Source organism: Mustela nigripes, chromosome 5 (genome assembly GCF_022355385.1).
Source record: "Mustela nigripes isolate SB6536 chromosome 5, MUSNIG.SB6536, whole genome shotgun sequence".
In the NCBI taxonomy this organism is placed as follows: Eukaryota; Metazoa; Chordata; class Mammalia; order Carnivora; family Mustelidae; genus Mustela; species Mustela nigripes.
Window position 1 is genome coordinate 73055573 of NC_081561.1, and position 14575 is coordinate 73070147.

Below are 14575 nucleotides of genomic sequence, written 5' to 3' on the forward strand. Positions count from 1 at the left end.
TGGAAGTGATATTTCATAAATTATCTGTGTCTAGCCACTAAGAAATTATATACCAGTTTATTATATGCGTTAATGTTAGTAGTATTTAAAATGTCCCATCTCAGCAAGGGGCAATGACAAGTCCACCCCACTTTTAGTAAATGTACACCATCTTTACACAGAAAAAAGGCACAGCACGCTTCAATCACTTTTAAATTCTGACTTTCTCTGTGGTAGAACTCATCTAATCCTGGATCATGAATCTTAATCTGGATACAATTGGTAACTAATGTGTGTTACCAGAAATGACTGGGGGAGGTGCTTAGTCATTTTGGGATTGCTCCTAGCAAGATGACCCTTGGTTTGTTCTTCAAGAGCCAAACCCACTCCAAGAAGCCTTAGGCCACATAAATAGAATCAAAGATTCAGATAATCCTGCCTGAGTGAATTATAATTTGTTGGACCTCCTAGACCCAACATCTAGGACTACTTCCGGTGTTCAATCTGTGCTACAATTACTAAGGCATTTTCGTGTGCATCTTCTCACTGGGGCTTCACCTAGACCCACCTAGATTTTACTGGCTACAGAAAATTCCCTGCCTACATGCCCCTCCATCTGCTCAACACAAACCTGCCCAACAATGAATCCTCACCTCCTCCCTTAAGCTAGTTCCTTTCCATGGGACTTATTTTTGACAATTATAATCATCCCATTCACCCAGGCCCAAAAGATCAGTACCATTTTAAATTCTTCCTTTGTTTTATTCTGTATATTCTATTAAATACTATTTCTTCAAAATGTCCATATTAGCTGCATTTTTTCCCAAGTTATCGGTACAATCATACTTGTCTCATATCCTGATAATGACAATATTCTTTACTAATTATCAGCAACTTAATTTTTTTAAGCCATCTATACTAGTAATGCTATTTTTCTCTGCCAGTTTATTTTTTAATAATGCTCCAAGCTCAAGTGAATTCATCCTTCATCCATGAGGAATCCCTCAACCCCCAACTCTTACTAAAAATCACTTTGTCTTAACTAGTATGACATTTATTATTTCTACAATTCAATTAAGTACTACATGATATTCTATTTATGATATTATTTAAATTTCTTATGTCTCTAAATTATAATCTATAGCATAGGGTCATTTATTTCATACTCCTCTTTATCTCTAAACTTTGTTAAAATTTTTAAATGTACTCCCAAAGAAAGTGTGCTAAATTTTCATAATAAAGTTGAATATGTACACATTTACTCACACCTTATATAAAACTAGATTTTAGATATTTCATCTGTCATAAGGTTAAAAAAATAAATAAATGAACAGATACATTCTGGTCTTTCATCACACTGCAAGTATCATTTTCAATTTTGTTATTTTATACCCCAAAATATCAGCCTTTGTTACGGCAATACTGCTGATGATGTTCAAGCTCTGTCTCCTAATGAAGTACAGGCAAGTATTAATTATTTCTATACATTATTTAATTATGTGGCTGTGCTATTATAAAACCTAAGAAAGATCAATGGATGTGCACAGCACAAGTGGCATTTATCCCTGCCGGGTATCCCTGCTTTGATGTGTCATTGCCATTTTAGTGAACAGCCCCAAAATCTTGCCTTCTGTACTCTGTTTAACTCTCAGGTATTAATGATTCGATAATAAATCTTTGATTCCAAAAGAGTATTTTCTGAGCCCACCTTGTCCAGCCTAGTTGGAATGTAAAAATGAAGAGCCCATGGCTCCAAACTGAAATTTGAAGCAAGTTTCCAGATACCTCTGCAATTTCCTCCCCTTGAATTCCTCTGATATGACACTGAAGTAACATTAAACTTCTCCCTCAAGTACTAGTTCCACAGCCACTAAAGCTCTCAGAAGCCTCAATCAAAGCAGAAGTGTCTTAGGGCAAGTGTGTCTTTTTTATGAGAATATGTATACATTAACCACAATGATTCTTTGAACTTGTAGCCATTTGCTGGAGGAAATGACTCCAAGCTGCATTTTCATGAATAAAACCCCAAAAGTGATAATAATATTTGTTTTGCCTTTCTACATCCCATAATATTGGTTATATCCTTCTAAAGAAGACTGTTTCCTTGAACAACCTGATGATTAAATGAAAAGTAAAAATTGGTATCACATCTCCTAATTATCCTAGTATATGCATTGCTTATAAATGGCATTATTTGGGTCAAATGGAAGCCAGTCAACCCATCTTACCAATATTTAATATGATGATTCTGCTCATGGTTGAGTCCAGGTTAAATGCAAACATGTTCTATGTTATATGCTGAGGAGTCTGCTACAAGGGTTTTCTGCCCAGTAACAAATATAACACCATCTAAATGTATATCCTTTATTACTAGATATTGTATAATATAGCATGGGAAAGAAAGCAAGATTCTATTAGGTGAGGAGTTGGGGGCAGTGGGTTAAATAGGTGATGGGGATTAGGAGTGCTCCCATTGTGATGAGCACTGAATATTATATGGAAGTGTTAAACCACTATATTTTTCACTTGAAACTAATATAACACTAACACTGTATGTTAGCTAACTGGAATTAAAATAAAAACCTAGGGGTGCCTGGGTGGGTTAAGCCTCTGCCTTCCGCTCAGGTCATGATCTCAGGGTCCTGGAATCAAGCCCCACATCTGGCTCTCTGCTCAGCGGGGAGCCTGCTTCCCCCTCTCCCTGCCTGCCTCTCTGCCTACTTGTGATCTCTGCCTGTCAAATGAATGAATAAAATCTTTAAAAAATTAAAATAAAATAAAATAAAAACCTGAAAAAATATTTCCTCTATTAAATATTTTACCTTTTATTGCCCAAGTATGATCTTTTGTAAAGTTTTCATAGATGACAAAAGTCAGAACACTTCTGTCCTTCCCTTATGCTTTCATCAAATTACTTTTCATGATTTAAGAATAAAGGTCAGATGAATCATATTCCATTCTGTTCACTTGGAGACACACAGGAGTTAGCATAGCTTTCTCAAAGGATGTGATTTCAGATGCGGCTCTCCCTGTTTGTGCTCTCTGTCAAAATAAATAAAATCTTAAAAAAAATTAAAAAGTAAAAATAAAAAAATAACTTCATAGGACAATTATTTTAAAGAAGTAATTTTCCCAAACTGATGATTTAAAGAATCAATATTTTGGGGTGCCTGGGTAGCCCAGTCAGTTAAGCATCCAACTCTTGGTTTCAGCTCAGGTCATGATCTCAGGGTCCTGGGATAGAGCCTTGAGTTGGGCTCCATGCTTGGCAGGGAGTCTGCTTGAGTTTCTCTCTCTCCCTCTCCCTTTACCCTCCTCCCTGCTCTCTCTCTTTCTCTAAAATAAATTTCAAAAAATAAATGAAGATAAATAATTGATTATATATTTTGATGGATTATATATATTTAAAGATAAATATTGATTATACATTTTTCTGAAGTTCTCTTAAAGGACACCACTTTTGATAGCCCAAAGATATTAGTAATTGTTGAAACTGATTTTCTCAGATGGCTTATACAAACTAAGGTGATTTGTTTGTAGTTATATCTGGAACCCAATTTCTGGAGTCTTTTTTTTTTTTTAAGATTTTATTTATTTATTTGACAAAGAGAGATCACAAGTAGGCAGAGAGGCAGGCAGAGAGAGAAGGGAAAGCGGGCTGCCCGCTGAGCAGAGAGCCCAATGCGGGGCTCAATCCCAGGACCCTGAGACCATGACCTGAGCCAAAGGCAGAGGCTTAACCCACTGAGCCACCCAGGCACCGCAGTTTCTGCAGTCTTAATATAGATGAAATAATATGAATTTATTACCGTTCTAACTTTCCTAATATGACACAAATTACAAGTTATAACTGAAAATATTAGGAAAATTTTGTATTATTTATATATCTGTATCAATCTTTCTGTCATCTATCAATCTATCAATCTATCTTTTTGTTTTGGTTTGGTTTTTGTTTTTTTTTTTGTTTGTTTGTTTGTTTGTTTTAGAAATGTAAGTTAAGATTCAATGACTGAAACTTGGAGTCAACATACTAATTCTTGGGTCCTTCATGTTTCCTCCAACTACTAAAAAATAAATACTCGAAACATGTATTGTAATACAACAATATTTTCTATAATAACCCAGCAGATGGTGCTATTCTGCAATAAACAGCTTTTGCTTTTGTCAATAAAGTGCTATGCACTTTTCTTTAAAAAATGAAACAATGTTTAAAGTGTTTTACTGTTTATCTTGTGCCACAACTATTACAGTCCCTTGTTTGGTTTCAGGAGCTTTCCCTGGATCTTACAAAGAAAAAAGATAAATAAGTTACCATGAAGTGCCAGATCAAAAAAAAAAATATATATATATATATTTAATCCCCCCAAAAGGGAGAGATTAGAAAATCAAAAACAAACACAAAAAACATTTTCCTCAGCACTCAGAATTTTTGTTAAGAAATGTGCACAATTGTTAGGAGAAATAATTAAGAAATTAGGTTTACTTGAGACAAAAAAAAAAAAAAATCTCAAAACTGCTTGCCTTACTGTTGACTGACCATGGAGCATTGCATTTGTTGGGCACCTGAGTTCAAAAATCTCACATTTCTTTGTGAATTATTTCTGTATTAACAGATTTTTGCAATGGATGGAACATTAGGCTTAAATAAAGTGGCTCATAGAAGCTCATTGAGTGACTAACATGAGGTTAAAACCTAGAGCAACCAATATCCAGCTCCAGTCTTCGACTCAAGATGTTATCCCTTGTCCTGCTGTGCTGCCCATCATCGTTAGCATGGTCCTGGGCAGCAGTGTGTGTTGTGAGAGAATCAGAAAACTTCATTTTGAGTCTTTCTTCCTTGTTGTATTAGGGTTTTTGTTTTTATTTTTTCAGAATTTTCTCTTTAAAGAAACAGGCTACAAAAACACAGATGATAAATATTTAAATGTATATTTAATTAATTAGCATGAAGAATAGAGGGGAAATAAAGATTTCAAAAAGCAATGCTTATTTCCCATTTCATTACATAACAGTTCATAATTATCTCCAGTAAGCTCTCGATGATTAAATTATCACTTAATATGGGAAGGAAGATTTGGTCATTTGTTATAGATCTTGACCTTTATTCCTTCATTAATCACCTATTGGTTGGACCTATTTTGTGTCAACACTAAGGTATGTGTAAATGTAGTAGCTGAGATACACAGATTCTCAGTCTTTTGTTTAATTATCATCAAATGTTGGACGCCTTTGTGGCTCAGTCCATTAAGGGTCTGCCTTTGGCCCAGGTCATGATCCCAGGGTTCTAGGATAGAGTCCTGCATGGGAGTTCCTGCTTCTCCTTCTGCCTCTGATGCTCCCTCTACTTGTGCTCTCTCATTCTCTCTGTTAAATAAATAAATAACATTTTAAAAAAATTATTTTCAACTGTTGATTACACCTTATTTAATATTACATTTTTAGAGTTATAAAATAAGATTGCATCAGAATAACTTGCAAAGAATCAAAGTTTCCATGTATTTTAGGTTTTGTTTCTAATTCATGCTTTATCTTTTATTGGTGAGATAATCATTCATTTATAGCATAACAAAGATTATGATAATGCCAATTTTTCATTTTGTTTTTATAAAAGAAATATTATTTGATTTATGTGTGTTTTTATTACCCTATTTATTATTCAGAGAAAATATTTTTTAAATATTCAAATATTCAAAATTAATTAATACTCAATATTCAATTAATATTCAAAATTAATTAATATTCAAAATTAAGTTGATTTTATTTTACCTATGATCTCTTTATTATTTTTTTTCTGGAGGAAAAATCCATGCCAGGTTCATGCTAATGTTATCTTTGTCACATCCAGAATAAACAGACTCAGTAATTCGTCAAAATTTATATATTGAATTTTTAACTAATGTATTTCCCAGTATTGCTCTAGGCCTATATTATATGACTACCATTTAGTAGTCACTTAATAAACATTGGTAAATGAAAAATTAAATGAAAGGTTGAAATGATAGGTCCAAAAGATCACCAGAAGTATCCTACATTGCTCTGGTGTTTCCTCAACATACAAGAGAGTTGTAAAATAGTTCCTGATTTTTAAAAAGAAGATTTTTTTTTTTAAATAGTACCTTAGAATTTTAAAAACTGATTTTCCTATCTTTTCTTTCTTCTTTATGTTCTCTTAGATCATGGCTCCTAAAACGATCCCTCCACAATGAAGTTTCTACCTCACCACCCGGTGTACCCAACTGTGAATTAGGGGAACTTTTCTTAGGACCTTATTACTTCTCCGGTTGATCATTCAGTTACTCTGTCAGCTGCCTCCTCGCTCAATGATCAGGGGTCAGATCATGGCTCTGACCATTGAGCATTTTCCATTTGAGTATCTTGACAGGTGACAGTCTTATCTCTCAAGAGTTATACCTTCACTAACCCTACCCAGTATCGGTCTGGCTGTGTGCACGTTGAGTGGGCATGTATTAAGGGCTTATAGGCTCTAGACTCTTTTTTCTGCTATGCCGTAGCTCTCCATCCCTCCCCTCCCCCAAATTCACCCATCCACTAATGCACAGTAATACATTCTAGATACTGTTCCCAGGTAAAAGATGTTATTTAAAGGGGTCATTCTACAGACAATGTCCACCCACAAAGGAATAACTTTAATGGAGCTAATTCTCAACTCTGTAGCAGTAAAATATTATTTGTCGTCCATAATTTCATAGTTCCCAAGGTTTTATTTGGTAGTTCTTACAGTTGTATTTTTGACATAGAATGCAGTGATTTTAATAAAAATGCAGAGTGATAAGAAAATTCAACTAAAGATTAAGATAATTCTGAAATTAATAAATATTATTTTGGACTGCAAAATTAGAGAATGATGGGCTTACATTAATATGTCAGCATAATTTACTTGGGAATATTTTAGTAGAAAATTATCAGAGAAGTTAGTATCCTTAGGTTCCTAAAACATGTATTTATATAAATTGTCAAGAATCAGAGTAGCCAAATGGAACAGTCTGAGTTACAAAACTGAAAAAATATTATGAGTCTGCAAATGTCTTGTCAAGTAATCTTTAAATATTCATTTACTATAAACTTTTCATCTATAAGACTCTGTTCATCCTGACTTTTTTAATATGAAGTGTAAATCCAGTTTCAAATGCAACTAGTATAAGTTTCACATAAGCTTATTTTTAAAAAATTTTATTTTTAAGTAATCTCTATACCCAATGTATAGATCTTAAACTTGTGACCCTGAGATTGAGTCGCATGTTCTACCAACTGAGCCAGCCATGTGTCTCTTAGCATAACTGTAAAGCAAATGGACTGCTACACTGAGTTCAGTGCTGGTCTTTGACTAACAGACAGTAGATGAAAAATAGTATTGTGGTGATCTTACTTACATTTTAAATATTTTCTAAGCATCCTCCAGTTCCCTCAAAATAAATAATTACATTTATAATGTTTCTATTCTTTTTTTTTTTAAAGAGATTTTACTTACTTATTTATTTGAGAGTGAGGGAGACAGAGAGAATGACTGGGGGGAGGGAGAAGGAGGCTCTCTGCTAAGCAGGGAGCGCAATGGGGCACTCTGTCCCAAGACCCTGGGATCAAGATCTGAGCTGAAGGCAGATGCTTATCCTACTGAGCCACCCAGACACCTCTATTGTTTTTATTCTTTAAAGCAAGTTAGGGGGCAACTGAGTGGCTCAGAAGGTTAAGTGTTCCACTCTTGATTTCAGTTCCAGTAGTTGTGGGATCCAACTCCACAGTGCTCCGGGAAGCCACTTGTCCCTCTCTGCTGGTCCCTCTCTCTTTGCTCCCTCCTGTCTGAGTCCTCCTCCCCTTTGTCTTGAGTATGTGTGTTCTCTCTGTCTCTGTCTCTCTCTCTCTGCCTCTCTCTCCCAAAAATAAATTTTGAAAAATCTTAGAAAAACAAAATTGGAAGTGATCATTTTCTCTTTCAAAAATAACAATCAATAATTCCTAAGTAACATTTAAATCCCTTCACAAAACAGCAAAATAGAAAAGAAAGCTGAAAGAAAGAGAGGTGAGTAATCTGACAAAGGCAGGAGAATGAATGGCAGCAGGTGGTAAAGTAGTTAATGTTTTCTAATGACTTAGTCTTCATCCTGGTCATTTCTCCATAACCAGCCCACTGGAGTCAGCAATACAGATTTCTGTTTCAGTGATTATATTTTAATTATTTACTCACAAAACTCTAGCTTCCTACTAATCTGTAAATTCCCTGTGATTACTGTTGAGTTATTTATTCAATTTCATAACTCAAGCACCTAGCAAAATACTGGGAAAACTCAAAAACATGTAAGCAATTGATTGCATAAAAAATCCAACTATAAAAGTGTAAAAAAATCTAATTGACCATTTTGGAATGAGTCATTAAATTTAGGGCTTTGTTTCATTTTTAAGATGATAAAAACTAAGTCAAACTCTTTTTCTCTTTGATCATTTATGAAATGATATGTAGAAAGTGCTTTAACATTAAATTTCAGAACTTTATTTTCATTACATTATAGTGTGACCTTGACTGAAGTTTGGAATTTTTTAGAATTTCACTATTTCAAACAAATTTATAACAATTTGCATAGATTTGGAAATTTAAGAATTCTGTCTAAAATAATGACATGAATCAACATTTCTTTAGGACCCAATTACAAATCAATTTTCTTTCATTAATTTTCTAAAAAAAAGAAAAAGAAACAAGTCTCCAAAGCCATCTCTCGTTAATTCTAGTAGTGGGAATCATTTAGATTGTTCTTAGGTAAGAAAACTGAACATAGAAAAGTTGAATAACTTTTCCACAAATTAGGAAAAAAATAAATATTTACAAGTTCAGCAGCTAAACTTTGAACCTGCAAAATGAAACCTTGATCCATTAAAATATTCACATTCTTTTTTTGACTAAGATACTAAACTCTAAAGTCAAATCATCTGGCAGTCTAATGAACTGCTAAATTAAGCCTTAAATCATTGTTTTCTATTCTTATAAAATCTAATTTACTATTTTTAGATGTAGATACTCCTGAAATAGAGAAAGGTTAACATTTAAGCCAAAAATTACTATATGCTTAAAAGGTCTTAAGCTAAGCCTCTTGTACTTCATAGCTCCAGGAAAGCATTTCAGAGGCATTGTTTCATCTGAGTGTGACAATTACTCTATTGAGATGAAATTAATCATGAAGCAGCCTTTGGCCATCCAGTCTGACCAAGGGGACTGAAGCCTGAAAGGAGGGCCTATTTGCTGCCAGATATGCAAATTGCAAAAGGTGCACAATGCAGAAACATGAATAATTTATCAAAATAATCTGTTATTGCTGGAGGTTAAAAATCTAAATAAACTGGCAGCATCATTTACAATAGGTAGCATAATTTAGCTTCTCTTATTCCCCCAGGAAATTTTTGTTTCATCAAGCAATGTATTTTGTTTTAGAATCAAAGTAGTTTTTAACTTAATATCTTAGCATTACAGAGTTTAATTGAGAAAGAAAATGATTATTCAATGTCTGCTAAAATATTCCCTTGATTTTTTCTTAATCTTTTTAAGAAAACATACTATCATTTTGATCAAAACCATTCTAAGCATTTCTTAATTTGAAAAAAGAGAACTTTGATGTTTTTATTAAATGTAAGTCAACATCTATTTATAGTTTCTACACATAGAATCAGCTTTTCCTTTTATTATTTGGAGAGAATAAAGCATAGGGAAAAAATCTTGAAATCCAGTCAGAATGTTCACTGTTAGAGTAATGTACATTCCCCACTCGTGGCATCACTTGGTTGTCTGGATTGAATGGTAAGAAGGGAATTTTAAATTTAGAGCTGAAGACCTAGGTATTAATTTATTTAAATGACTAAAAGAAGGAAACTTTTTAGGAAAATAAACAAATGTTATAAATGAGACACAGATCATTTGTCCTTCTATCCTAAAATAAATGTGTCTATATATATGTGTGTGTATATATATGTGTGTGAATATACATAGGGATGTTAAGGAGAGGGCTGACTCCATTAGGTTAAGAAAAAGATTCCTTCCAGACAGCTAGTAAAACAATGACATGCAGTATTATCATGGGAAGATATGAGGTTGCATTCTTGGAGATGTCTCTAAGACACCTGTCTTAGAGGAGTCCTAGATAGATCTGCTTAAAGCAGAGAGAACCCGAGCTGATCACTCCAGGGCCCTTTCTACCTTCTAGAGCACCTTTCTAAAATTAGAGACTATCAACACTAATACACTACTATGAGCACAAATACACTAATAAGAGGATTTTAAAATGTTACCTATATTATGTTTTGATAGCAAGTATTTTTATTATTTATTTCTTTTTATTACTGAGCTTACATTGGTAGTCCTCCCTTACCATGAAACAATTATTCCTTTGTTAATATTTTAAAAACAAGCATTCTGACCATCAACCTGGACCTGTTCTCTTAGGAGAAGCATACACTTCTTAGTACATTTAAAACTCTAGTAGCTAGGGTTCCTGGGTGGCTCAGTTGGTAAAGCATCTGCCTTTGGCTCAGGTAATGATCTCAGGGTCCTGATCAAGTCCCACAATAGGTTCCCTGCTCATTGGGGAGCCTCCTTCTCTATTTCCCCCTGCTTGTGCTCTCTTTCTTTCTGTCAAGAAAATAGAAATCTTAAAAAAAAAAAAAAAAAGACTCAAGTAGCTATTTGATGTTTTCATTGAAATGAATGTTACAGAGTTTAGAAAATTTTTGCTTTCCCATTATAAACGATTTATTCCTTTAGCAAGGATTGCTTTTGCTTCTTTACACAAAATGAAACAAAACAAAACAAAATTTAAAGTCAAGATTTTTTTTTTTTTTTGAGACTAAGGAATTTATTGAGACTATAAGCTCAGGTGCCTGGGTGCCTCAGTGGGTTAAGCCTCTGCCTTTGGCTCATGTCATGATCTCAGGGTCTTGGGATCCAACCCCACATTGGACTCTCTGCTCTGCAGAGGGAGCTTCCCCCTCTTTCTGTCTGCTTTTCTGCCTATTTGTGATCTCTCTCTCTGTCAGATAAATAAATAAAATTTTTAAAAAAAGAGAGAGAGGCTATAAGCTACTTTATTACACACACAGACACACACACAATGAAAACAGAATTTCTGACTCTTCAGCCACACTTCCCAGTTAAAATTTCAGTCTTAAAAATTAAGTGAGGTACTATTGGTAGTTCCTCTAATTCATAACTTACATATAGAAGGGGAATGGTTTCCTCATTAAATGATATCATAAAACAGAATGATCTCAGTTCAGCCCTTAAAAAATACCAGTAGCTATTGTTCTAACATTACTAAACAGTGTCTATGAATATTATCATACTGTTTTTCACTTTTCTAGAAAATAAGAAATGCACACTCTTTTTATCTAATTACCCAATTTGGAAATGTTATGTAAACAAACAAAATTGTAACTGTAAATGTAACCTTACAAAAAAAAAAAATAGTAAGGATTGTGAAGGAAAAAACTGAGAGCAAAGACTGTTTTATTCTTATTTGTATCGTCAGCCTCTAACAGAGTTCTTGGCACTGAGAAGGCATTCAGTAAATGTTTTTGCATGAATAAATGAATAATGATTAGGAGACAAGGTGTTTGAAAGATCATTGTTATATACCTGAAAATTGTAAACCAAATGGGTAGCAATTATCTTCATAAAATTGCCCAGACTCATTGAGTCTTTTTTTTTTCTCTACAGTACTACAGATGTCAAAATCTGAAGATGTTATAATCAGCTTCAAAGAAAATCTAAGTTTCTTATAAAAATAGCAAGATTTATAAAATGCAGATTTATTACACCGATAAGTTAGAATGATTTCCAAAAAGAAGGAATCCTTAACAGAGTGCTAAATAAAGAAATCTGAGGGAGAATTCAGAAGTGTATTTTTAAGCAAACACATTCTACTAAATTTTGTTCTCAGGTTGAACAGAGTGTAGGGAATGAACAACACCCAATTTGACATTAAATGAGAAAATATTTCTCCAAATAATTATTGAAGTCTATCACTCATTCTTTCTTCAATGCTTATTGCATGTGTGCTTACTGTGAACCATGACATTTAAATATTAGGACTAGTTCCACTCCTTAAGGGCACTACCTGAAAAATGCTAAACAAAGGGTATAGTAATCTGAATTTTAGTATTGGCAGTTTTTTAGGAGGCAGGATATAGATAACTCTTGAAGGAGAAATAGAGTATAGAGCCACAAAAGGGATGAGGAAAATAAAGGTGCAATGTGAGATAATTGCTCAATCTGGCTGGGGCAGAAGAATCTGGTTGGTGTACGTGAAACGTGAACATAAAAAATTTAAAAATGTTTCAGTGTAAATTATGGTCAAAATAATTCACCTTGAAATCTCAGTAAATAGATGTGCTCTCTCTTTCTTTCTTTTTTGTTTTTTAAAATATTTTATTTATTTATTTTAAAGAGAGAGAGAGCAGGAGAGAGACCATAAGCAGAGAGAGGCAGAGGGCAGAGGGAGAAGCAGATAACCTGTTGAGCAGGGAACTCAACAGAGGGCTGCTCCCAGAATCCTGGGATCATGATCTAAGCCAAGGGCAGATGCTTAACTGACTGAGCCACCCAGGCACTCCTCAAGTTGTTTTTCCATTGAGAAAGATAATCATAATAGGGTATAAGAAGAAGCCAAATAATGTTGGTTTCAACAAGGTCAAAGAAAGAGGATGTTTTAAAAAGGAGGAAATAAACTTCAGCATTAACAAAAGAGAGGGAATTTCTTTTGTTACCTAGATAGTCCCTGGCAACATTTGTGAAAATGAATTGGGATGCAGACCAAAGAAAACCTACTTTTTTGGTGTCAGTCTCAGCCTCTCCATAACCCATGCTGTGACTAGACTGGCCCTTGTGGTTCGTATGATGATGGCAAGATGCCCTTAGAAACAACCATCAGGGAACTTTGAAAAAAAATGAACAACATTTTGTTACATAGAAGTTTTGGAAATTACATAGCATATTAGAGGCCACACAATGAGGTTGCAGGGGAGAGAGAGAGAGAATGCGAGCAGGCAGGTCTGGTGTTCTTGCTTTTATTGGTGTCTCCCTGGATGGACCTTAAGAAAATTATGCTAAGTTAAATAAGTCAGGCAGAAAAAGACAAACACTACATGATTTCATTAATATGTGGACTCAAAAAAAAAAAAAAACCCAAAATGAAAAAATAAAACAAAATTCATAGGTACTGAGAATGGAAAGGTGGTTGCTGGATGGGAGGGGGATTAGGGATTGGGAGCTACCAGTGAAGGGGGTCATGGGGTACAAGCTTCAAACTACAAAATAATTTATGGGGATGTAATGTACAGCATGGTGACTATCGTCATAAATATTGCATTACATACTTGAGGGTTGTAAAGAGAGTGAATCCTAAAAGTTCTCATCACAAGAAAAAAACTCTTTTCTGGTAATTTTGTATGGTGATGTCTGGTAACAAGACCTACTGTCCTGTTCATCTTACGCTGTACACAAATATCAAATCATCATGCTGTGCACCTTACACCTTAAGTTATATATAATGTTTTATGTCAATTATATCTCAGCAAAAAGTCTATTAATCATAGGGTTTTGCATGCACTTTCTTTTCTTAAAAATAGTCCAGAAGTATTCCCTTTTGTCTACATCCTAGTCAAGACTTGTTAATTCTTGTCGTTTTGATAATAGCTGTTCCAACAAGTGTGAGGTGAAATCTCATTGTTGTTTTGATTCGCATTTCCCTGATGATTGCTGATGTTAACCATCTTTTCATTTGTCTGTTTTTAAGTCTGAACTCCTCCAAAACACTGACTTTTTGCTCCCCCTGCTGCACATTTTATGCTTGTTTCCACATCATACTTATTTTTAATTAGTGTTTTTTAAACTAGATATTCTATAATTATTTGTACTATTTTTGTCTTCATGTTATCTTTGCAAGTAATTAATCTACTACCTTTGCAATATAGCTACTTTTACCAGTAAGATTTATACTTTCATATGTTTTCTTGTTATTGATTAGTGCCCGTTCTTTCCAGCTTAAAGAAGTCTCTTGAACATTTCCTGTAAGGCCAGATTAGTGACATTGAATTGTTTTTGCATTCACTGATCTGGAAAATCCTTTATCTCTTCTTCAGTTCTGAGTGATAACCTTGCTCAGTAGAGTATTTCTTGTTAGATTTTTTTTTCCCCCTTTCAGCATATATTTTCTTGGCATATATTGTGTCATTTTTCTGGTCTGCAAACTTTCTGTTGAAAAATTTGCTGATAGAGTCTTAAGGGAATTCCCTTGTACCTAACAAGTTGTTTTTTGTCTTGCTGCTTTTAAGATTCTCTCTTTAACTTTTGACATTTTTGTTATAATGATTCTTGGTGTGGATCTCCTTAGGTTCATCTTACTTAGAACTCTCTGGGTTTCCTGGATCTGGATGTTTGTTTCCTTCCCAACATGAATCCTCTTCATATACAGTCAAAACATTTTTCTAAGTGCTGCTTTTATATGAAATGTGTCTGCACTCAAAGTCTTTAAGAGTATGATCTCAGTTCTTGTTCGTGAGGATGCAGAGAAAAGGGAATCCTCTTACACTGTTGGTGGAA

At 34.1% G+C, this 14575-nt stretch overlaps 1 protein-coding gene across 1 annotated transcript in view; it reads right to left on the reverse strand.

The window, feature by feature from the left end:
* TRDN (triadin) overlaps nt 1-14575 on the reverse strand; it is a 294196-nt gene that overhangs the window by 116285 nt on the left and 163336 nt on the right. The window contains exon 15 of the mRNA XM_059401567.1: nt 4211-4262. Coding sequence (XP_059257550.1) covers nt 4211-4262 — 52 coding nt within the window. The remainder of the gene's footprint in view (nt 1-4210; nt 4263-14575) is intronic.